Source organism: Neovison vison, chromosome X (assembly GCF_020171115.1).
Source record: "Neovison vison isolate M4711 chromosome X, ASM_NN_V1, whole genome shotgun sequence".
Classification (NCBI taxonomy): Eukaryota; Metazoa; Chordata; class Mammalia; order Carnivora; family Mustelidae; genus Neogale; species Neogale vison.
The window spans coordinates 121,737,093-121,759,962 of NC_058105.1; the positions used below are offsets into that span (position 1 = coordinate 121,737,093).

The window sequence follows — 22,870 nt, forward strand, 5'->3', positions numbered from 1 at the left end:
GAAATAACTTCTCTCTTGATGGTTAGAGTTAACACGAATGCTGCACTTAAATACATTCAGTTTAACTCTTGTTTCCTCTCATTCACTGTACCTGTAGCGGTCATTCAAAAAGCACCAAAAAATGACATTAATTAGATAGAATCCTATGTGCAATGGTTTATCACATTCATTAGTAAAGATTCCACATTTTCTCCCTTATACCCAAGACTAAGACATTAAAAGAGAAGCACCAGTATCACCCTTGCTAAGAGCAACAAGATACAACTTACCTTTTGACACATTTCTTCCCGAAGCTGCTGTTCTATTTCTCTCTTATATGCATTTAACTTTAGTTCTAAAGATTCTAACTTGGGACACCGAGGGTAAGCATCAGCAAACTGATCATCAATGAGCTGAAGCTTTTTCACTATTAAAAAACAACAACACGGGAAGTTAGGATAGAGAGATGCGGCCCGGTGAGCACGAGGCTAGAGCTCTGTTCAAAAGCGAAGAGTATACTTAGGGGGAAGTGCAGGGATCTCTGCCACTGACTCTGAAACATCAAAAAATTAAGACGGATTAACGGATGGGACAAACAAAGGCTTGAGCAAGTATCACACAAATTTACTGGGAGAATCAAGTACACGAGTGTTCAGCTTCCAACTGTTTCCACCTTTCTGTGTGTTGGAAATTTTTCATCCTCAAATGTCAGGGGCAAAGGAAGCAAAGCGTACAGTATAAGCCAGAAAACACTGGTTTCTCTTTCCAGTCCCTAAGTGCCAAGGCAGAGAGCACTTCCAGCGGACTCTAGTTAAAGGAGTGACTCACACGTTCAAAACACCTTAAAATAACCAAATATCATGTACTTCAACTCCTCTCCTTTCTAGGAAAGGAAAGTGCCCCCTACAGTTTAAGGGAGTCCTAGAGGACTAAGCAACTATGTGACAGCCTAACGGGGACTAAGACCAGGCCCACGGACTGTCCCGCAGTCTCCTGCCATCTCCAGTACCCAGAGCCCTCAAACCAATAGCGGATCAGCGTGAGCCACATGCAAACCTCCACCTAGAGGACCACCACCAACACCCACCAAAGAAGATACGCAGGGTAAAAGGCTGGCAGAGGTACCAGCAGTGTTCATCCCTGTAGAGAATTTTAAACATACTTTCCGTTGTCCTTTCTGTATTTTCCAAATGCTCTGTAATTGTTACTGTTCAATACAGAACTCTCTAGGCGCAGGAGGCCACTGGGTAGACAAAATATGACCATCTGAACTGACATGTGCTCTAAGTGTAAAAGACACACCAGACTTTAAGGACTGAACATAAGAAATTTGATCTAAACTAATCTTATTCGTTTTTTTTAATATTGATTACATGTTGGAATATTTTGGTCATATTGAGTTAAATAAAATATATGAAAACAAAGTCACCTGTGGGTTTTTTGTTTTTTCTTTACTATGGCTACTAGGCCATTAAAAATTAAACATGTGGCTCATATTATTGGACAGCACTGCTCTAGAATAAGCACATACCATGTTCCTAATGGAATACAAGCTATGCCAAAATAAATTAAAGGCCTCGTTATACAGTGTAACTTTTACAGATTATAGGCTTATCTTCTTATAGGTTAAAAGCACCATTACTCCTTAAGACTCGGGAAGGGCCAAGAAATCGATTAATCACATAATTTCAGAAAACCTGGACTCTAATATCAGTTCTGCCCCATACTTGCTTCCAAGCTGCTCTTCCTCTGTGGGCCCCCATTTCCTTAACTATAAACTAAAGTGATACACCACTAACTTCTCTAGTTTTCTACAGTGCAAGTCGTCTAGGATTTTCTCAGGTAGTGGCTATAAAATTAAGTTAGATGAGACACAGGGAAGAACCTGCCAGTTCAGAGAGGTTGAATGCAACACACAAGGAAGAACATGGGCCTTTGGAGTTCCCTTGAGACGTGGAAGGTATAGCCTTGGCAGTCGCAAGAGGAGGAAGCAGTACTGGAGAGAAGTTCAGGTCCCTTCCCACAGTGATGCCAGAGGAAACAAGCCCCCCCCCCCCGACCTGTGGGTTGCATCCCTCCCGGTCAAGGAACAAGCTCATAATATAGTAAATCAAGTCATTGTCATTTGAAGAGAAAACAGAATAATTAAAATTCTGAAAGAAGGCTACAGTTACCAAGAGAGTCTTTGCTAGGAAATGTTGAATTTGTCTGCGTTTCCATATCACGGCTCGCTTTGGACTGATGATATTCTGCCAATTCTCTTAAAAATTGCATGAGAAAACCTAAAAGAAACAAAGCGTATAATATAGTTTCACGGCACCAATTTCTTTCATTTAACCATTGCTCAGTCACTGTTTATATAATCTTGGTTTTAAATCATTATCCTTGGGGCCCCTGGGTGGCTCAGTGGGGTAAGCCTCTGCCTTCGGCTCAGGTCATGATCCCGGAGTCCTGGGGTTCAGCCCCACATTGGGAGCTCTGCTCAGCGGGGAGCCTACTTTCCCATCTCTCTCTCCCTGCCTCTCTGCCTCTCTGCCTACTTGTGATTTCTGTCTGTCAAATAAATAAATAAAATCCTAAAAAAAAAAGAAAAATTTTTTAAAAATTATCCTTTTCTCCATTCTATATCTTTTAAGAATGATTTCTAAGGAAAGGCCTTTGCGAACATGGCACAAAACCTAGAAACAATAAGGATAAATATCAGTCTAACAACGTAAAAATCAGAAACCTATACAGCATGAAATAAAGTCAAGAGACAAGTGATACACTGGAAAAAAACATCTGCGGTAATAATATGGAAACAGAGGACTAATTTTCATAGTATCAAACTGCTCTTACAACCAGTAAGAACAAATGGAAAAATGGGACAAGACATGGACAAAGTTTACACAAAAATATGTTTAACTATCAAATGTGAACAAAATTATAAATAAATGCAATTTATTTGCTGTAATAAATTACAACAGAGAGACTGCATTTTCCCAGTAAGATTGCTGAGATTAAAAACACAGGCACAGGGGTGCCTGGGTGGCTCAGTGGGTTAAAGCCTCTGCCTTTGGTTCAGGTCATGATCCCAGGGTCCTGAGATCATGCCCCATATCGGGCTCTCTGCTCGGCAGGGAGACTGCTTCCTCTCTCTCTGCCTGCCTCTCTGCCTACTTGTGATCTCTGTCAAATACATAAATAAAATCTTAAAAAACAAAACAAAAAACAGGCATATAGGACTTCTGGGAAGATGGCAAAGAAAGAAGATTATAAGCTCACCTCCTCCCACGGGCATACCTAAGTAACAGCCACAGCAGAGCAATTAACCCACAAATATGCCCACAAATTGGACAACCAGGAAGAAATGGATCGATTCCTAAAAACATATAACCTTGAAAACTGAATCAAGAATAGGAAATCTAGGGGCACCTAGGGGCTCAGTGGGTTAAGTCTCTGCCTTCAGCTCAGGTCATAATCCCAGGGTCCTGGGATCGAGCCCCGTGTTGGGCTCCCTGCTTCCGCCCCTCCACCTGCCCGTGCTTGCTCTCTTTCAAATAAATAAATAAAATCTTTGAAAAAAATAAAGATAAAACTATTACCAAAAACAGAGGGCAAGGGAAGATTCCAAATTCATTCCACAAGGCCAGAATTACCAATACCAAAATCAGATAAAGACACTACCAAAACAAAGCACAAACCAAACAAAAAGCCACAAAAGACTATAGGCCAATATCTCTGATGAACACAGATGTAAAAATCCTCAACAAAATATTGGCAAATCAAATCCAACGTTACAAAAATTATTCACTGTGATCAAGTGGGATTTATTCCACAGATAAACAAGTGTGGTACAAATATCTGCAAATCAATCAAGGTGATATATCACATTAACAATGGAAAAGATAAAAACCATATGCTCATCTCAATTTGCGAAGAAAAAGCATTTAGCAAAGTACAACATCCATTCATGATAAAACTCTCTCAACAAAGCAGGTTTATTTTTTTTTTAAATTAAAATAATGGCATTTACAATAGCACCAGAAGTAAAATACCTAGAAATAAACTTAATGTGGGGCGCCTGGGTGGCTCAGTGGGTTAAGCCACTGCCTTTGGGTCGGGTCATGATCTCGGGGTCCTGGGATCGAGTCCCGCATCAGGCTCTCTGCTCAGCAGGGAGCCTGCTTCCTCCTCTCTCTCTCTGCCTGCCTCTCTGCCTATTTGTGATCTCTCTCTGTCAAATAAATAAATAAAATCTTAAAAAAAAAAAGAAATAAACTTAATGAAGGAGCTGAAAGACCTACACTATGAAACTATAAAATACTGATGAAAGAAATTGAAGATGACACAAATGGAAAGATATTTCATGCTCACGAACTGAAAGAACCAGTACTGTTAAAAGGTTCATACTAACCAAAACAACCTACAGATTCAATGCAATGTCTATCGAAATACCAACAGCATTTTTCATAGAACTAGAATAATCTTAAAATTTGTATGGAACTACAAAGAGCCAAAACAACCTTTAGAAAGAAGAACGAAGCTGGACGTATCACAATTCCAGACTGCAAGATATACTACAAAGCTGTAGTAATCAAAACAGTATGGCACTGGCACAACATCATACACATAGATAATGGAACCCAAAGGAGAGCTCAGAAATAAACCCATGCTTATCTGGTCAATTAAGTGTGAACTCCTACAACAAAGGAGACAAGAATATATCGTGGGGAAGGTGAAGCTCTTCAACAAATTGGGCGCCTGGGTTGCTCAGTGGGTTAAGCCGCTGCCTTCGACTCAGGGCATGATCTCACCCGCATCGGGCTCTCTGCTCAGCAGGAAGCCTGCTTCCCCCTCTCTCTCTGCCTGCCTCTCTGTCTACTTGTGATCTCTGTCAAATAAATAAATAAAATCTTTAAAACAAACAAACAAACAAATGGATAGCTACATGCAAAACAATGAAACTGGACCACTTTCTTATACCACACACAAAAACAGGCTCAAAATGGATTACAGTCCTAAACGTGAGACCTAAAACCATAAAATTCCCAAGAAAACACTGGCTGTAATACCTCTGGCATCAGCTGTAGAAACAGTTTTCTAGATAAGTCTCCTCAGGCAAAGGCAACAAAAGCAAAATTAAACCACTGAGACTACATCAAAATAATGAGCTTTTGCACAGCAAAGGAAACCATCAACAAAACAAAAGGGCAACCTACCAAATGGCAGAAAACCCTTGCAAATGATACGCCCCAAAAGGGATTAAAGTCCAAAATCTATAAAGGACTTACACAATTCAACACAACAGAATGATCTGATAAATAAATGGGCAGAGGACCTGAACACACATCTTTCCAAAACCATCCAGATGGCCAACAGACACATGAAAAGATGCTCAGCATCACTCATCATCAGGGAAATGCAAACAAAGCCACAAGCAGCTCTCACCGCATACCTCTCCCAATGGCTAAAAGCAACAGCACAAGAGACAACAAGTGCTGGCAAGAATGTGGAGAAAAGGGAACCCTAGTGCACTGCTGGTGCAAATGCAAATGGGTGCAGCCACTGTGGGAAATAGTATGGAGGTTCCTCCAAAAATTAGGAACAGGGGCGCCTGGGTGGCTCAGTGGGTTGAGCCACTGCCTCCGGCTCGGGTCATGATCTCAGGGTCCTGGGATCGAGTCCCGCATCGGGCTCTCTGCTCAGCGGGGAGCCTGCTTCCCTCTCTCTCTCTCTGCCTGCATCTCTGCTTACTTGCGATCTCTCTCTGTCAAATAAATAAATAAAATCTAAAAAAAAAAAAAATTAGAAACAGAATCACCATATGATCCAGTAATTCCAGTACTGGTATTTACCCAAAGCATACAAAAGCACTACTTTGAAAAGATCTATGCACCCCTTTGTTTACTGTAGCTTCATTTACAACAAGCAAGATACAGAAACACTCAAGTGGCTTTCTGTTTTTCAAGATTTTATTTATTTATTTGACAGAGAGAGAGATCACAAGTAGGCAGAGAGGCAAGCAGAGAGTGAGGGAGAAGCAGGCTCCCTGCTGAGCAAAGAGCCCAATGCGGGGCTCGATCCCAGGACCCTGAGATCAGAACCTGAGCCAGAGGCTTTAACCCACTGAGCCACCCAGGCGCCCCTCAATAGATGAATGGATAAAGAAGATAGGCCCACAACGGAATTGTCACTCAGCCATTAAAAAGAATGGAATCTTGCCGTTTGCAATAACATGGACATACAGGGTATAATGCTAAGTGAAATGTCAGAGAAACAACTATCATATGACTTTATCTCCTTGTGGAATTTAAGAAATGAATGGAAAAACAAAGGAAAAAGAGACAGATTCAAATGCAGAGAACTAATGGTTGCCAGAGGGGAGGTGGGTGGGGAGATGAGTGAAACAGACAAAGGGGATTAAGAGTATACTTGTTACAATTAGTACTGAGAAATATATAGAACTATTGAATCATCACACTGTACACCTGAAACTAATATACCACTACATTAATTGAATAAAAAAATAACAGTATACTCAGGCAATGAAATAATACATAGCAATTAATATAAACAAACCAATGCTAAAGTAGTCTGAATCAACGTCTTAACGCTGATAGAAAGAAGCCATACTCATGACATATTGCAGGAGCCCATGCATATAAAGTGTAGAAACAGGCATTAACAATCCACGGTGCTAGATATCAGAATAGCAGTGGAGACTGGGACACAGGGAAAGCGTAGTGATTGGGAAAAATACGAGAGAGGCTTCTGGGATGCTGGCATTGTTCTATTTCTTGTGCTGGGAGATATTTCCTGGGTACATTTATTTTTTGATGGTTTCACCGAGCTGTAATTTCTGCATTTTGTATTATTATACAAATACATTTTTGTTGAAAAACGTGTGTATGTATATATACATATAAACATATATACATGTGTGTATATATGTGTGTATACATATATATACACACATAAAATAATGTTCATGATTGCATTGTCCATAATGCTGCTGGATTCATCAATTATGGCATTAAATTAAGTGGGGCACATCCATTAAAAACAAACAGGAACACCTTCGTGATCCTGCCATTTCAGTTTCAGACCAGTGCAATACAGTGAGTATCACAATGAATTAAGTCCAATGAATGTTTCCCAGTACACACAGAAGTAATATTCCCACTATACTCGAGTCTGCTAAGTGTGCAATAGCATTCATTATATCTAAAAAAAGCAACATACTTATCTTAATTTTAAAATACTGCTAAAAAATGCTAGCCATCATCTGAGCTTTCGGCCAGTCACACACAGTCTGGCTGGTGGAGGGTCTTGCCTTGGTGTTGATGGCTGATGACGGATCAGGGTGGGGGTTGCTGGAGGTGGGGTGGCTATGGCCAACAGCCAGACAACACCAAAATCAGCCACACTGACCCTTCCTTTCACGATGAGTTCTCTGTAGCACATGATTTACTCAAAATAGAACCGCTTTCAAAATTGGAGTCAATCCTCTCGAAACCTGGCACTTCATTTATGTAATAATGTAAGCCCTTTGCTGTCATTTCAACAACCTTCATGGCATCCTTGTCACTAGATTTCGTCTCAAAAACCACTTCCTCTGCTCATCCGTCAGAAGCAACCCATCTGCTCAAGTCTGACCCTGAGGATGCAGCAGTCCAGGCCCATCTGCAGGCTCCAATTCTAGTTGTCTTGCTATTTTCTACCACATGTGCAGTGACTTCCCCCACTGAACTCCTGAACCTCTCAAAGTCATCCATGAGGGTTGAAGTCAACCTCTTCCAAACAGGGGAATGGGGAAATAGACATGCTCGTTCGCTTGGGAGGAAATTTTGTCGGGGTCTCTATATGCTCAAATGCACATGCCCTTTGACCTCATCATTCCGCTTTCCTAAATTTCCACAGCTGTACTTCCAGAGGTGCACAAACGGTGTGCTGTACACACCAACTGCTTCCAGTGGCAAAACAGTAACAATAAAATCTCCACCAATAGGGGTTAAATATGTTCTTTAAAAATAATTAATCTGGGGCACCTGGTGGCTCAGTGGGTTAAAGCCTCTGCCTTCGGCAAGGGTCGTGACTCCAGGGTCCTGACTCCAGGGTCCTGGGATCGAGCCCCACATCGGCTTTCTGCTTCGTGGGGAGCCTGCTTCCTCCTCTCTCTACCTGCCTCTCTGCCTAGTTGTGATCTCTGTCAAATAAATAAATAAAATCTTAAAAAAAATAAAGATAAAAATAAATAGTCTGAATATACTAAGAAGTTTAGCAAACTGCCAAACAGGATAATACAATCCCATTTATGATTATGCGTGTGTTTTAATCACACAGACTTTCACATTCATAAACAAAATTTTGGTAGGATAAACTATTCATTCTATGTATCAGCAGAAAGGGAAATTACAGAACACGGGCAGCAATTTCCACTCTTCTTTCACTTTATACTTTTCTGAATAGTTTGAAACTTTTTTTTTTTTTAAACCATGAGTATACATTTAGAAGTTTTTTATTCCTTAAAACAGCTGGAAGGACTTGGCTTTTGTATCAGCCAAGTTAAAGACCTTCTTGTTTTTTCCCTTTTCTGAAGACTTTAAAATCGACTGTTTCTCACTTCCTCTAATGTGACCTACACCCGTTCTTTCATAGCCATTGCTTGCCATTCCTCTTGGGCTCATCCACTAATCTCCGGACCTTTTCCTCCCAGTCCTCCTGTCCTCTCCTCACACCTTCCTGCTACTATTATCCTCAGGGTGTCTGCTCTGCCTTTATAGAAAAGGCAGGCATATTGCAGAAATGTTCTTCGAGATCCTGCAGTTGGTAATTTTCCGAGGTGCGCCCTTCCCCCTCACTCATTCTAGGTGAAGAATGGTCACCTTTTCTCAGTTCCGTAGTACTATTCAAGGGCCCCTAATTAGTTCACTTCCCCCCTCTCCCCTCCCTGAAATATATATCCCCTCTAAGAAGGAATTCTCTACTCTCATTTAGTCAAGCATTCATTTACATTGGTATGGGCCCAGGGGTATTTTACACATTGTATTTCAACTCCTCTGTGATCATGTAACATTTTTATATAATCCAGTATTTTATTTTGTTGCTCCATTTGTTCTAGCTTTGGCCTTTGGAAGGTCTTTCATGGTGGATTTTTTTTTTTTTTTTAATTAAGCCCTTCCTTTCATCTTAGCACTATAAAAGATTCAGGCTCATCTTGTACACTCTCTGCCCCAGTCCTGGAATCAGCCGTTGCTCCCGGCAGCCTTGGCTCCTATTATTACAGAATGGTATTGGAATCCAAATCGTACTGCTCCAAACGGGGCACTAGGCGTGCTCGTGGCTACTGGGGGGTCACTGCCTCTAGGCCCTCTCAGCCTCCAGGACAAAGGAAATCTAAGTGTTCCACTAACCTGTGCAGACATGTATCTGTAAATACCTCTGTATATCCTCTGCATCTACATTAAGATAAACTTGAGCTTATCCTGAGGGCTCCAACAAATCCACTCCCACACGGATCATTCCAGCCTCTTCCCCTTACTGATCCGTGAAGCTGCACTCTCCAAACGCTGAGAAACTCAGCGCTCACCCTCTACTACCCATCTGGTTAACTGGGCGGTTCCAGCACACATGTACATGGTTTCCAAACTGTTAAGCAGTACCTCCATGAGAAATAACTATCACCCTGAACTCGGTGCCTATATACAGTTTCATTTGCTTTTAGCCTCACGGTTTCATTTCCAAAGCTGGTCAAGCTCAGGTTCTTTTTTTTCCCATCCCCTCCGGTGAGGTTATCAGTTGGTTTGCAGTCTGCACTCCATCCTGGGATCACCTGACCTCCTGAAACTGCACACATAAAGTTCTACAGGCTTTGACCAATATCTAGAGCTATATATCCTACCATTACAGTATCCTACAAAATACCTTCAGGACCCTAAAAAATCCCCTATGCTTCACCTATTCAACCTCCTACACCCCTTCCGTCCAAATCCCTGGCAACCACCAACCCACTGACCAGCTCTATAGTTCTATCTTTTTTTTTTCCCCCAACTTTTTAAGACTTTATTTGATAGCCCAAGAACAAGCAGAGGGGAGGGGGAGAGGGAGAGGGAAAAGCAGGCTCCCCGTTGAGCAAGGAGCCTGATGAAGGGCTCAATCCCAGACCCTGACATCATGACCTGAGGCAAAACCAAGAGTCAGAAGCTTAACCAGCCGCACCACCCAGGTGCCCCAGCTTTCGTTTTGGCATGGATTGACAATTCATTCCTTTGAGCCAAACAGTACTCCACTGTCTGGATGTACCACAGCTTGTTTACCCATTCACCTACTGAAGAACAATTTGGCTGCTCCCGATTTCTGGCAATTATGATAAAGTTGCTATAAACATTTCTGTCTGGGGATCTTTATGGCCCTAAGTTTTTCAACCAGCTGGGTAAACAACTAGGAGCATCACTGTCAGATGGTATGGCAAGACTAGGTTTAGCTTTGGGAGAAACCACCGATCTCCCCAAACGCCTACAGCATTTCGCGGCGACACTATCAACGAATGGGAGTTCCTGTGGCTCCGCATCCTCACCAACATGTTTGTGTTGTAAGGTCTGGATTTCCGCCATTCTAACAGGGGCATGGGGAGATCTCTTTGTTGTTTTAATCTGCACTGCCCTAAAAACAAGTGCCATGGAACATCTTTTTGTATGCTTACTTGCCATCTCCAGATCTTCTTTGGTGACTTGTCTGTTCAGATCCTTTACCTATTTTTAAACTGTGTTGTCTCTTTAAGACCTCTTTGTATATTTTTGGTATGTCTTTTAGGAGATGCGGTCTTTGCAAATATCTTCTCCCAGTCTGGGGCTTGTCTTTTCATGCTCCGTGTCTTTCAGAGCAGATGTTTTTGATTTTAATAGAGTCTAACTGGTCCATTTTTTTCTTCATATATATGCTTTTAATATTGTATCTCATCACCAAACTGAAGGTCACATACATTTTTTAATGTTTTCTGAGTTTAATGTTTAAACTTTTTAATAAGTTTAATAGTTTGATACTTAAAATTAGATCTACCATTTATTTTAATTCTTATAGAAGATAGAAGGTCTGTGTCTAGGTTCGTTTTTGTGTATGAGTGTCCAACTGTTCCAGCACCACATACGGAACAGACATCATTCCTCCCTTGAAATACCTTCACCTGGGCACCTGGGTGGCTCAATGGGTTAAGCCTCTGCCTTCGTCTCAGGTCATGGTCTCAGGGTCCTGGGATCGAGCCCCACATCGGGCTCTCTGCTCAGCAGGAAGCCTGCTTCCCCACCCCCCAACCTGCCTCTCTGCCTACTTGTGATCTGTCAAATAAATAAACAAAATATTAAAAAAAAATACCTTCACCCTTTATCAAAAATCAGTTGACTATACAGTTGACCCTTAACACGGGCTTTATATGGGGATTTTTTTCAATCAATATAGGTCAGTACTGCTAATGTATTTTCTTTTTGATTCTTAATGACATGTTTTTCTCTAGCTTACTTTGAGAGAATGGTATATCATATATTTAACACACGAAATATGTGTTGACAGTTTATCAGTAAGGGTTCCAGTCAACAGCAGGCTGTTCGTTTTGGGGGAGTCAACAATTCTAGTGGATTTGGGACTGTAGAGCAGCCCTGGTGGGGGGTGGTCAGAGCCCCTAACCCCTGTGTTGTCCAAGGGTCAACTGTATTTGTGTAGACTGATTTCTGGGCTCACTGTTCCATCCTGCTGATAAACGTAGCTACTGTGTTACTGTGTTACTGGATTTTAAGTTCCAGAAAATAAAGAGCCAATATTTAAATTTTCTGCCTCATCCAAATTCTCTACACAGCTTTTTTCTCGGCATTAGTATCTCTGAGAAGTTGGGGATGAAAAGGATGGGTAAGTGTAATCTAGGGGGAAAGTACTACAGCCATTCAACAACCCAGCACACTTGAAAGACAGAGTAAAATAAAACTATATACAGGTCTCTGCTAGGGCCTAAACAACAGGCACAACATATCTTCCTACGTGTTTTCTATATTCTCATTTTGTTAATTGGAAGCCACAAATTTTTAAAATTATTTCATTTTAACAATAGCTATTTTCGTGTCAGCAAAGAGTTCTACCCAAATTTTGCCATGAGGATGCCTGACATGTCTACTATGCAGTTCTTCTGAATTTCAGAACCTATACTAGGAGGCTGGGTGAAGCCGGGAAGAGCTTTTAACCACATGTCTTTCCAAACCAGAAGCATTTTGACAGTGTATAAAGGTGAAAAACCATTTTTTAAGAGAATATGAAATACCTATAACAAGTGGATTATTTACTGATATCCCTTTAGGCCCCGAGTTTCCTTCTAAAAGGAGAGGAAAGGTACAGATAAGCGCTATATCCCTTAGATCTTCGTGCCCTGGGCAACAGGATAAGCACTATCCGTGTGTAGCTATTTAAACTTAAGATTCAATTCTTCAGTTACACTAAGCACATTTCAAATGTTTTAACAGCCACAAATGGCTGGCGGCGACCGTATCAGACAGCAGAGACACAGGTGCCCCCCATCACTACAGGAAATTGACATTAGACAGTCCCGTCTTGGAATACCGAATATGGGATCGCTCGCCATACCACAGCTCAGAATGGATGACCTACTTTGCAGGTGCTCCAGAATGTCCTCTGATCTGATTTACTCGTCCTCTGCTAACATTACTATCAAGAGACAAAACAATTAAGTCATAGACTAGTGGCTGGCAGAAACTAAGTACTCAAATGTTTGCTGAAAGTTAAGTTCTCAATGAATGCCCTACTGGGGATGGTGGCAATACTGGCAACAGACAAAATCCTGGAGCTCATCAACACAAAAGGGCCACTATGTACTATTACAGATTATTTACAACAGAGCTAAAGAGTATGCATTTCATCCAAGTTACCAGCTTAACTTAACTTCATGCCACAAAGTCTATCATCCAGTCTAGCTCATGGTCTGGCATGTTATGGACTCTATGAAGGTTAATATCAAGCCCAAGAATAAAGCAATTAATCAGGCTCATATAAACACTTAATAAAAAAATATATATGTAACACTTATACTGACCCGATACTTCATTCTTTAAGCAAATATTAAGAATCTAGGAACTGTACTTGAGGGAGAGATCTAGATTAAAGACACCTAACCTTAAAATCGTTAGTTTGTGTATGTGGAAAGGTTCCCAACAGTGGGTATCTTTACAAAATGCAGCTTTCACATCATTTCTAGGGTTCTATCAATTTCTGTCTATAGTTTTGGGGGTTTTATGGTATCTAAGGGCAATTAAGAAGAGTGGAATTTAGGGAAGTGACTCACATCTGTCAAAATACATGAACTGTTCTATTTAAAAGTTAAGGAAGGTACTGGGGTGCCTGGCTGGCTCAGTCAGTGGGGCGTGTGACTCCTGATCTTAGGGTCATGATTTCAAGCTCTACGTTGGATGTAGAGATTACTTAAATAAAATCTTTTAAAAATATTAGGTAAGAAGGTAAGGTACTGTCACAGCATGGAAACTCAAATTCATATTAAACTCCCTACTCATACCCCTCAATATTACTTTCACAGTTTTACAGGAAAAAATACATGACAAAAATGTTGCTATTTTCTACAAAGATGAAGGCTCCTACCTTTGTTTTCTTTATCAAATCCTGAAATCTGTTGAAAGAAAATATTTTATCTTTATTCAACTGTTCAGTTACAATTAACACACCAAAGCAGGTTATAAAAACTAAACAATCCTACCAGTGATTTGTAGAGACTGGATTCAGGGTTGATTTTAATGAGTTGTAACAGATCTTCCATAGTAAATACCTTAAGGAAAAGAAAAGTTAGACATATTTTTACATCAGTATTTAAATGATAAACTAGGACATTTCTGAAGAATCATAGTTCAGACCAAATTAAAAAATTTTTTGAGGGGTGCCTGGGTGGCTCAGTGGGTTAAAGCCTCTGCCTTCAGCTCAGGTCATGATCCCAGAGTCCTGGGATCAAGCCCCGCATCGGGCTCTCTGCTCGTCAGGGCGCCCACTTTCTCCTCTCTCTCTCTCTCTCTCTCTGCCTGCCTCTCTGCCTACTTGTGATCTCTGTCAAATAAATAAAGAAAATCTTTAAAAAAAAACAACAACAACGCTGTGCAGAATATTTTCTATAAAGGAAAACCACTTGAAAACCTATCCATGTTCTCAGGGTAAACCTAGTAAATGAGGAATACTGTAGTAGAAATATATCTTAAGAAGAGCCACCCAACGGGTTCCTGGATGCCTCAGTAGGTATCTGCTTTCAGCTCAGGTCACGATCCTGGAGTCGCAGGATCGGGCCCCATCATGGGGCTCCCTGCTCAGCGGGGAGTCTGCTTCTCCCTCTGCCCCTCACCCTGCTTGCTCTCTTGCTCTCTCTCAAGTAAATAAATAAAATCTTTAAAAAAAACAAATAGCCGCCCAAAATGTTTAAGACTATTTTAGGGGGCGCTTGGGTGGCTCAGTGGGTTAAGCCGCTGCCTTCGGCTCAGGTCATGATCTCAGGGTCCTGGGATCAAGTCCCGCATCGGGCTCTCTGCTCAGCAGGGAGCCTGCTTCCTCCTCTCTCTCTCTCTCTCTCTGCCTGCCTCTCTGCCTACTTGTGATCTCTGTCAAATAAATAAAATAAAATATTAAAAAAAAAAAAAAAAGACTATTTTAGGTATTGGACATTCTTTTTTTTTTTTTTTTTAAAGATTTTATTTATTTATTTGACAGAGGGATCACAAGTAGGCAGAGAGGCAGGCAGAGGGAGGGGGGAAGCAGGCTCCCTGCCGAGCAGAGAGCCTGACTCGGGGCTCGATCCTAGGACCCTGGGATCATGACCTGAGCTGAAGGCAGAGGCTTTAACCCACTGAGCCACCCAGGCGCCCCTTAGTTATTCATTCTGGTAATGACAGTGAAAGTTTATTTATATTTTGAAGCAGTAATACTTTAAAAACTTAACTGCATTTGAATTCACACATGTATTCACTGGCTCATCACCTGTTAGAGTGTTTGTAATCTGTAAGGCATTAACCATTTAGACATATTAGACCTATTGTCTTCAGTGTGTAATAGTTGGAGGTTAATTGTGTGATCAAGAAAAATATTTTATCCTTGTGACTTCAATATATTATCAATAGTATAAGAAATATACTATACTAATAGTATACTATACTATACTAGTATACTAGTATACTATACTAGTATACTAGACTATACTAATAGTATAAGAAATATACTATAAGAACTATGTAAGAAATGTTGCTAGTAAGGGAGGCTGTGCATGTGTGGGAGTAGGGAGCATATAGGATATCTTCCTTTCTGCTCAACTTTGCTCTGAATTTCAACTGTTTTAAAAAATTAAGTCTACTAAAAGAAACAGGCAGTCAGCTGTATCAGCCTTTAAAATAATCAAGTGTTGGGGTGTCTGGCTGGTTCAGTCGGTTAAAGCCTCTGCCATCGGCTCGGTTCATGATCCCAGGGTTCTGGGATAGATCCCTGCATCAGGCTCTCTGCTCAGCGGGGAGCCTGCTTCCCTTCCTCTCTCTCTGCCTGCCCCTCTGCCTACTTGCGATCTCTGTCAAATAAATAAATCTTTTAAAAAATAAAATAATCAAGTGTGACTAGATTTCTCGACCATCACTGTTAAACATTAAGCAACTAGAAAACTGATAAAAATAGGTGTTTTAGGGGCGCCTGGGTGGCTCAGTGGTTCAAGCCGCTGCCTTCGGCTCAGGTCATGATCCCAGGGTCCTGGGATCGAGTCCCACATGGGGCTCTCTGCTCAGCAGGGAGCCTGCTTCCTCCTCTCTCTCTGCCTGCCTCTCTGCCTACTTGTGATCTCTCTCTGTCAAATAAATGAATAAAATCTTTTTTTAAAAAAATAGGTGTTTTAGTGTTTGAGAATTCCAGAGGATTATTTTTATTTTTTTAAAAGATTTTATTTATTTGACAGACAGAGATCACGAGTGGGCAGAGAGGCAGGCAGAGAGAGGGGGAAGCAGGCTCCCTGCTGAGCAGAAAGACTGATGCGGGGCTCAATCCCAGGACCCTGAGATCATGACCTGAGCTGAAGGCATAAGCTTAACCCACTGAACCACCCAGGCGCCCCAAGAATTCCATAGATTTTTAAAAAACTATTGTATCCCTCATTTCCCTTGTGTAATTCTAAGGAACAGAAATATATGAAGAGACTTTGACATAGTAAGAACAACACGTTTTAGAGATCTAGATTTATGGCCCTGCATTGATATTTAAAAATCATGTGACCTTGAGCAAAGTACCTTGCCTCTCTGGAGGTTGGCTCCTCATCTGTAATACAGGTAACACCCGCACTGTGACTAGTCCAGTAACAATCTTACAACAGATTCAACATCACTGACTGTGAGTCTTAGTAGACTCACCAAATGGGAGGTCAATTCCAGCTCCAAAACAGTCATTCTACACATCACAATTTTACCAAAGACTAATCGAGATTCCAAGGAATTGGTAACAATCAACTTTAGTACTTCCACTTTGTTACGTGATCGAATGTATGATGTGAATTCAAAGATGACTGAGAAATGGACCTCGCTCGCTAGGGAATATGCCGCTAGGGCGCGGCACTTCCCGTTCGCTCAGGAAAAAACCTGTTAATAGAAAATTCAAAAACAGAAAAGGAAAACTTTACCTTTTCTTTGGCCAAACCACTTTCTGGAAAGAAAACAGAGCGTGAATACTCGTAGCCACATCTTTGTAAGTGATCTGCCACTAGACAGTTAGCAGCGTCCACTACGAGGGAACTCCCTTCCACTGAAATGGACTGGGGCTGCAGTTCTCCGCTCAACACAGGGTGCATCAACTGGTGAATTAGCTGGTTGCGGAGCTGTGTCTAGCTCAAAAAAAAAAAAAAAAACCAGAACAAAAACATGAGAAAAGGGGAAAAATTTCAGTGGGATTATTTCACTGGAGATACACAGATCTGTACATGAATTAGCATCTTTATTTCCAGAATGGTTCTGAACCCATGACCGAAAGCTAGGAACCATTCCCTAGATAACACTGTGACACAAGTAGCCCACTGAGTTCTGGAAAAAACTCATTGTCACCAATTTCCAAGTTAACTGGTGGTTCACCAGAATGCGTGCATACACTAACTTCACTTCCCCAGAAGCCCATTTCAGCAGCTTTTCACCAGGGTATCAAGTGCAGGAGACAATTCTGCACCTTCTCACCTCTCTGTGGGCTACTAAAGGATATGAAAATATTGGGCATATTGATCAAAACACAACTGGGTTCCCAAAAGGGAAATCACATATGCAAGAGAGAAATTGGTAAATCCCAAAACATATTAAGATATACTTCTGCATACAGTATTTACATCTCAAGGCACTGAAGTATAATAATTTTCTTACATTTTATAAATGAGTAAATTATAGTGTAAAGTGGGTCATTTTCTCAAGGTTGTAACACTAACATTATTCATCTGGGTTTTAACAAAATTCCCCAAATTACTCAGACTACTGGGTATTTGTTCTAGTCTATTTTGCATATCATCTGAAAACATACATTTGGGGTGAGCTTAAGAATACACTGTCTAGGGGCACCTGGGTGGCTCAGTGGGTTAAGCCACTGCCTTCGGCTCAGGTCATGATCTCAGGGTCCTGGGATAGAGTCCCGCATCGGGCTCTCTGCTCAGCGGGGGGGACTGCTTCCCTTTCTTTCTCTCTGCCTGCCTCTCTGCCCACTTGTGATCTCTCTCTGTCAAATAAATAAATAAAATCTTTAAAAAAAAAAAAAAAAGAATACACTGTCTAGACTCATGGGGTTCAGCAGTAAATGATATCTAATGAATTCATGTCAATAGAATACAAGCCAAAAAACAAATGGAGTTCTTATTATACGTTTTTCTATCCTTTAGCTCAAGAGTAGAACAGTACAGAATTACCAGCATAGAATAGGCTCTAGTATAGGTCTAAAGTCTCCTAGTTGGGGTGCCTGGGTGGCTCAGTGGGTTAAGCCTCTGCCTTTAGCTCAGGTCATGATCTCAGGGTCCTGGGATGGAGCCCCACATCGGGCTCTGCTCAATGGGGAGCCTGCTTCCTCCTCTCTCTCTCTCTCTGCCGGCCTCTCTGCCTACTTGTGATCTCTGTCTGTCAAATAAATAAATAAAAATCTTTAACGTCTCCTAGTTAAAAAAAAAAAAAAAGACAATTACACTTAACAGAATACACTTACCCTGCCTCATCTAGTACAATTCAGTAACTGAAATAAAATGAGAGAAATTATAGCATTCTCCACCAGTAAAATTTAGAGGTGCTTTAATTAAATTTGTAACAACTAAAGAATATATTTAGATTCAGCTTAATAAATATGACTTAAGGTATTTTGCAAACAAATACTGAAATAGGATAAAATTTAGAAGAGTAACAGAAGCAGAAAGGAAAGTAAGGTGGGGGGTGCCAAAGGACCTTACAGGTGAATCCCCACCTCAAAAACACAAAAAGCAAGCCATCCATCACTTGCTGGAAGGAATCCCACAACTGGCTGGGACTCTCCAGCAGCCAATATAAAGAGGGAAATCGATTCAGAATCATGTTCCTAAAATAGAAGTAAGTACAATAACTGTGTGTGTGGGGGGGGGGGACTGGAAGAGAAGAAACCTGTGTAGCCTCAGCACAACTCTCCAAAATTAAGAGTAGACTCAAAATAAGGAGAAAGACTGGATAAATTCCATTTAATAGGTACCAGACTTTGTACTTCACCAGAAACTCTTTGCAAACACCCAAACAGAATGTTAATTAGGCCATTAAAAATTTCAATGAATTTTATTTTATTTTTTAAATATTTTATTTATTTGACAGAGAGAGAGGGAGAGTTCACAAGTAGGCAGAGAGGCAGACAGAGGGGGGGCAGAAGCAGGCTCCCCGTTGAACACAGAGCCCGATGTGGGGCTCCATCCCAGGACCCTGAGATCACGACCTGAGCCGAAGGCAGAGGCTTTAACCCACTGAGCCACCCAGGGGCCCCTAATATTTTATTTACTTATTTGACATAGAGAGAGAGATCCCAAGTAGGCAGAGAGAGGGGGAAGCAGGCTCCCTGCTGAGCAGAGAGCCCAATGTGGGATTCGACCCCAGGACCCTGAGATCATGACCTGAAGGCAGAGGCTTAACCCACTGAGGCACCCAGGCACCCCCTAAATGAATTTTAAAAATTAAAACTCAGGTCACCGTCAATGAACTGAGAAAACACAAATTAGCTCAGACTTAGTAAGTAAAAATCTGTCTTGCCACTGGTAAAGCTGGGATAGCAGAACTGAACAGCCAGCTACACAAAGAAACAGCATTTCTCTAGAAGATACACATTAGTAAAGTGAACCAAGGTAACAGAACCCTGATACCAAACCCAAACAGGGACAGCTTAAAAAGGATAAGCATACATCAGTATCATTTGTGACTACAAATAAAACACTCTCAAATCTAATTCAGAAGCACAGTAAAAAAAAGTATGCCATGGCCAGGAATCCAAGGATCATTCCACATTAGAAAGCATATTAATGCACTACACACTATAATTAATTCCAAGTGGGTTACAGAGTTAACTGAATAAAATAAATAAAACTTTTTAAAAAAATATAAAGTATTTGTTCTTTTAGAGAACTGAGAATAATGAGCAAAAAAAAAAAATAGATTTGACCATATTAAAAATGTACATCACTATTTAGAACCAAATTAGAACTGAATATCAAGATAAAGTATGGCTGCAAAATTGGAAAAGAAATTAAATTCCTATTAAAGAAATCTTATACATTAATAAAACACCACTGGGGCAAGGGGAACAGGCAAGGAACATAAACTGCCAATCCACAGAAAACATACCAATGGCCAGAAAACATGTGTAACCTCATTAATAATCAATGGAATATTAAAGATTTTCCAATGTTTAAAAAAATGTCATGATAATATCACTGGAGAGATAAGCATTATTAAATTGCTGGTGGAGTATATATTATTAACAATCTTTCTAGAACAAGACCCATATACTGAGAGCCTTAAAGCTCTGCCCTTGGGTGGCTCAGTCAGTTAGGCATCTGACTTTAGCTTGGGTCATGATCTCAGGTCCCTGGGATAGAACCCAATAGGGCTCTGAGCTTAGCGGGGAATCTGCTTCTCCCACTCCCTTTGCCCCTTCCCTTGCTCTGGCACCTGCCCACTCTCTCTCTAATAAAATCTTTAAGAGGGGCGCCTGGGTGGCTCAGTGGGTTAAGTCTCTGCCTTCGGCTCGGGTTGTGGTCTCAGGGTCCCTCAGCATGGAGCTCGCTCCCCGCCCCCGCCTGCCTCTCTGCCTACTTGTGATCTCTCTCTCTCTCTCTCTGTAAAATAAATAAATAAAATATTAATTAAAAAAAAAATCTTTAAGAAAAAAAAGCTCAGGGGGCACCTGGATGGCTCAGATGGTTGAGCATCTGTCTTAGGCAGGCCATCATCCCAGGGTCCTTCGTCTCCCTCTCCCTCTACTGCTCCCCCTGCTTGTGCTCTCTTGCTCTGTCAAATAAATAAAATCTTAAAACAAACAAACAAAAATCGGGCTTTTGGTTCAGTAATGTCATTTAACCTAGATAAGGCAAAAAGTGAGAGATTCAATGAAGAAATGTGCCGGCCTGGGTATAATGTAAATCTTCAACAAGGAACTGCTACATAAATCACCCATACATTCAAAGACAAGCCTGATGCCACTGAAAATGAGGATTTCAAGGAACTCTGAAGGACACAGGAAAATGTTCACCATATAATATCAGATTAAAAAGGAGAGGTGTCTGGCTGGCTCACTCAGTGGAGCACGGGACTCTTGGTCTCCAGGTTGTGGGTTCGAGCTCTGCATTGGGGAATGGAGACTACTTTAAAAAAAGGGCGGGGGGAGGGCACCTGGGTAGCTCAGTGGGTTAAAGCCTCTCCCTTCTGCTCAGATCACGGTCCCAGGGTCCTGGGATCAAGCCCTGAGTTGGGCTCTCTGCTCAGCGGGTAGCCTGCTTCCTCCTCTCTCTCTGCCTGCCTCTCTGCCTACTCTCACTGTCAAATAAAATCTTAAAAAGAAAAAAAAAAAAGACACTTATGCCAATTAGTAGCTGTATTAGCAATGATGTTTCTCCGTGTTTTTCTATATTTTTCAGATTAATCTCAAGATGTAAGTTACCAAAACAATAGGAGAGAGAAAACTTTTTTTAAAAAGCTCACTTTTTCTTCAACACTTTCTTTTAAAGAGAAGGAGAGGAGCAGGGGCAGAGGGAGGGAGAAAGAATCTTAAGTAGGCCCCAGTAAGCTGGTTATGGGCTGAGCCCACAACCCTGATCATGACCGGAGCTGAAACTAAGAGCTGGAGGCTCAACTGACTGAGCCACCCAGGTGCCCCCTTAATTTAACATTTCAAATACAAAATAACAGTTTTGAAATGTATACAGTAATAAAAACATTTGAGCTAATCCTACTCTTTGCTGTTCATATATGTACTAGTATCTGCTGCCCAAATATTTATACATTTCAATATATTCTAAGCAAGAGCATTCCCCAAATTATTCTCCGGTAAACCGTTCACCTACTGTTTTCCATATGGTGTCTATTTCCTTCATTCAAAAGCGAGTACGATTACAAAACCACTTATTAGTTCAGGACTTGCAAACCAGATTTATAAACCAAGTCCAACTTTACTAGAATGTGTTCAGTTTACAAAGCCACCCACTATCACCTTAATATCAGTCCAGTAAACCCATAATTTGAATATGCTCTTTTAAGACCACCCATAATTTGAATATGCTCTTTTAAGACCACTCAAACTAAACCATTTTTTTTTTTAAAGATTTTATTTATTTATTTGACAGACAGAGATCACAAGCAGGCAGAGAGAGGAGGAAGCAGGCTCCCCGCTGAGCAGAGAGCCCGATGTGGGGCTCGATCCCAGGACCCTGAGATCATGACCTGAGCCGAAGGCAGCGGCTTAACCCACTGAGCCACCCAGGCGCCCCAAACTAAACCATTTTTAAGACTTCCGTATTCCGTTACAAAGAGTTACAGAGGAACATAAAAATGTAACTTAGCAATACAAACTATGGCTTACTTTTTTAAAAGCCAAGACTTGAATGTATTTAAATCTGGACTGCGTGTTACAGGTTAACTTGTAAAAGTTGTGTAAAAGACATGGCTAAAACGGATACCTTGAGCGCATCCAGTATACCCCGATCCTTAAACGTCTGGTAAAGCTTTTTTCGCAGTTCATCTTGACTCAACACGTCAGATGCGGGGTGCATAGTGAACTGGAAGGAAAAAAATGGTTATGGGTTATCCGGCTGGCAGATGGACCATGAATTTTTGAAAACAGACCAGTGGCCTCCCGGGAAACCCTGAGAGGCTGAGCAGGGGAAAAGAAGCTACAGCGGAAACAAACAACAGGTTACGTTTCCACGGGTCCCTGGGGAGCAGCCAGTGGATCTACCCGAGCCGTTAGCTGCCAGCTTCCCCTGCCCCCGACTCCCCGCCCGTCCTGCCTTGGCCCGAGTTAACACCCCGCCCGAGCTGCAGGCTCAGGAGTCCCGGCGTTCAGGGTCCGTCTCTGCCCGCGGCCAGTCGGGACGAACAGGGGAGTTGAACACTTTGGCTCTCGCTCTGAACTAGGAACTCCAACCGACTCGCACTTCCGTTCTCACTGGTTCTGACGGGTAGGCGGGGTCGTGGTCCACACGCGACTTTCCCACGCGGCTGGAGGGCGAGGACCGGTAGTGAGGCAACAAGAGAAAACCGGGTACCAACCGGAATTCGCTGGGCTCCGCGTTGAGCCCGCCCTCCCCCGAGGCCCGCCAAACGGAACCGCCCTTGTCCGCACTACTACGGCGCACGCGCTGGGTTACGCGGCC

General features: G+C 41.7%; 1 protein-coding gene across 8 annotated transcripts in view; it reads right to left on the bottom strand.

Annotated features, from left to right (window-relative positions):
* OFD1 (OFD1 centriole and centriolar satellite protein) overlaps positions 1-22,839 on the bottom strand; it is a 46,527-nt gene extending 23,688 nt beyond the window's left edge. For 2 of the 8 annotated variants that reach the window (XM_044235272.1, XM_044235270.1), the window contains exons 1-7: positions 22,505-22,751; positions 22,175-22,273; positions 16,655-16,855; positions 13,727-13,795; positions 13,612-13,639; positions 2,154-2,261; positions 270-406 (exon numbers count right to left, since the gene is read on the bottom strand). In XM_044235272.1, the coding sequence (XP_044091207.1) occupies positions 270-406; positions 2,154-2,261; positions 13,612-13,639; positions 13,727-13,795; positions 16,655-16,855; positions 22,175-22,267 (636 nt within the window). In that variant the 5' untranslated portion in view covers positions 22,268-22,273; positions 22,505-22,751. The other 6 variants (XM_044235269.1, XM_044235268.1, XM_044235267.1 and 3 more) reach the window with 6 other exon arrangements.
* Positions 22,840-22,870: the final 31 nt, after the last annotated feature.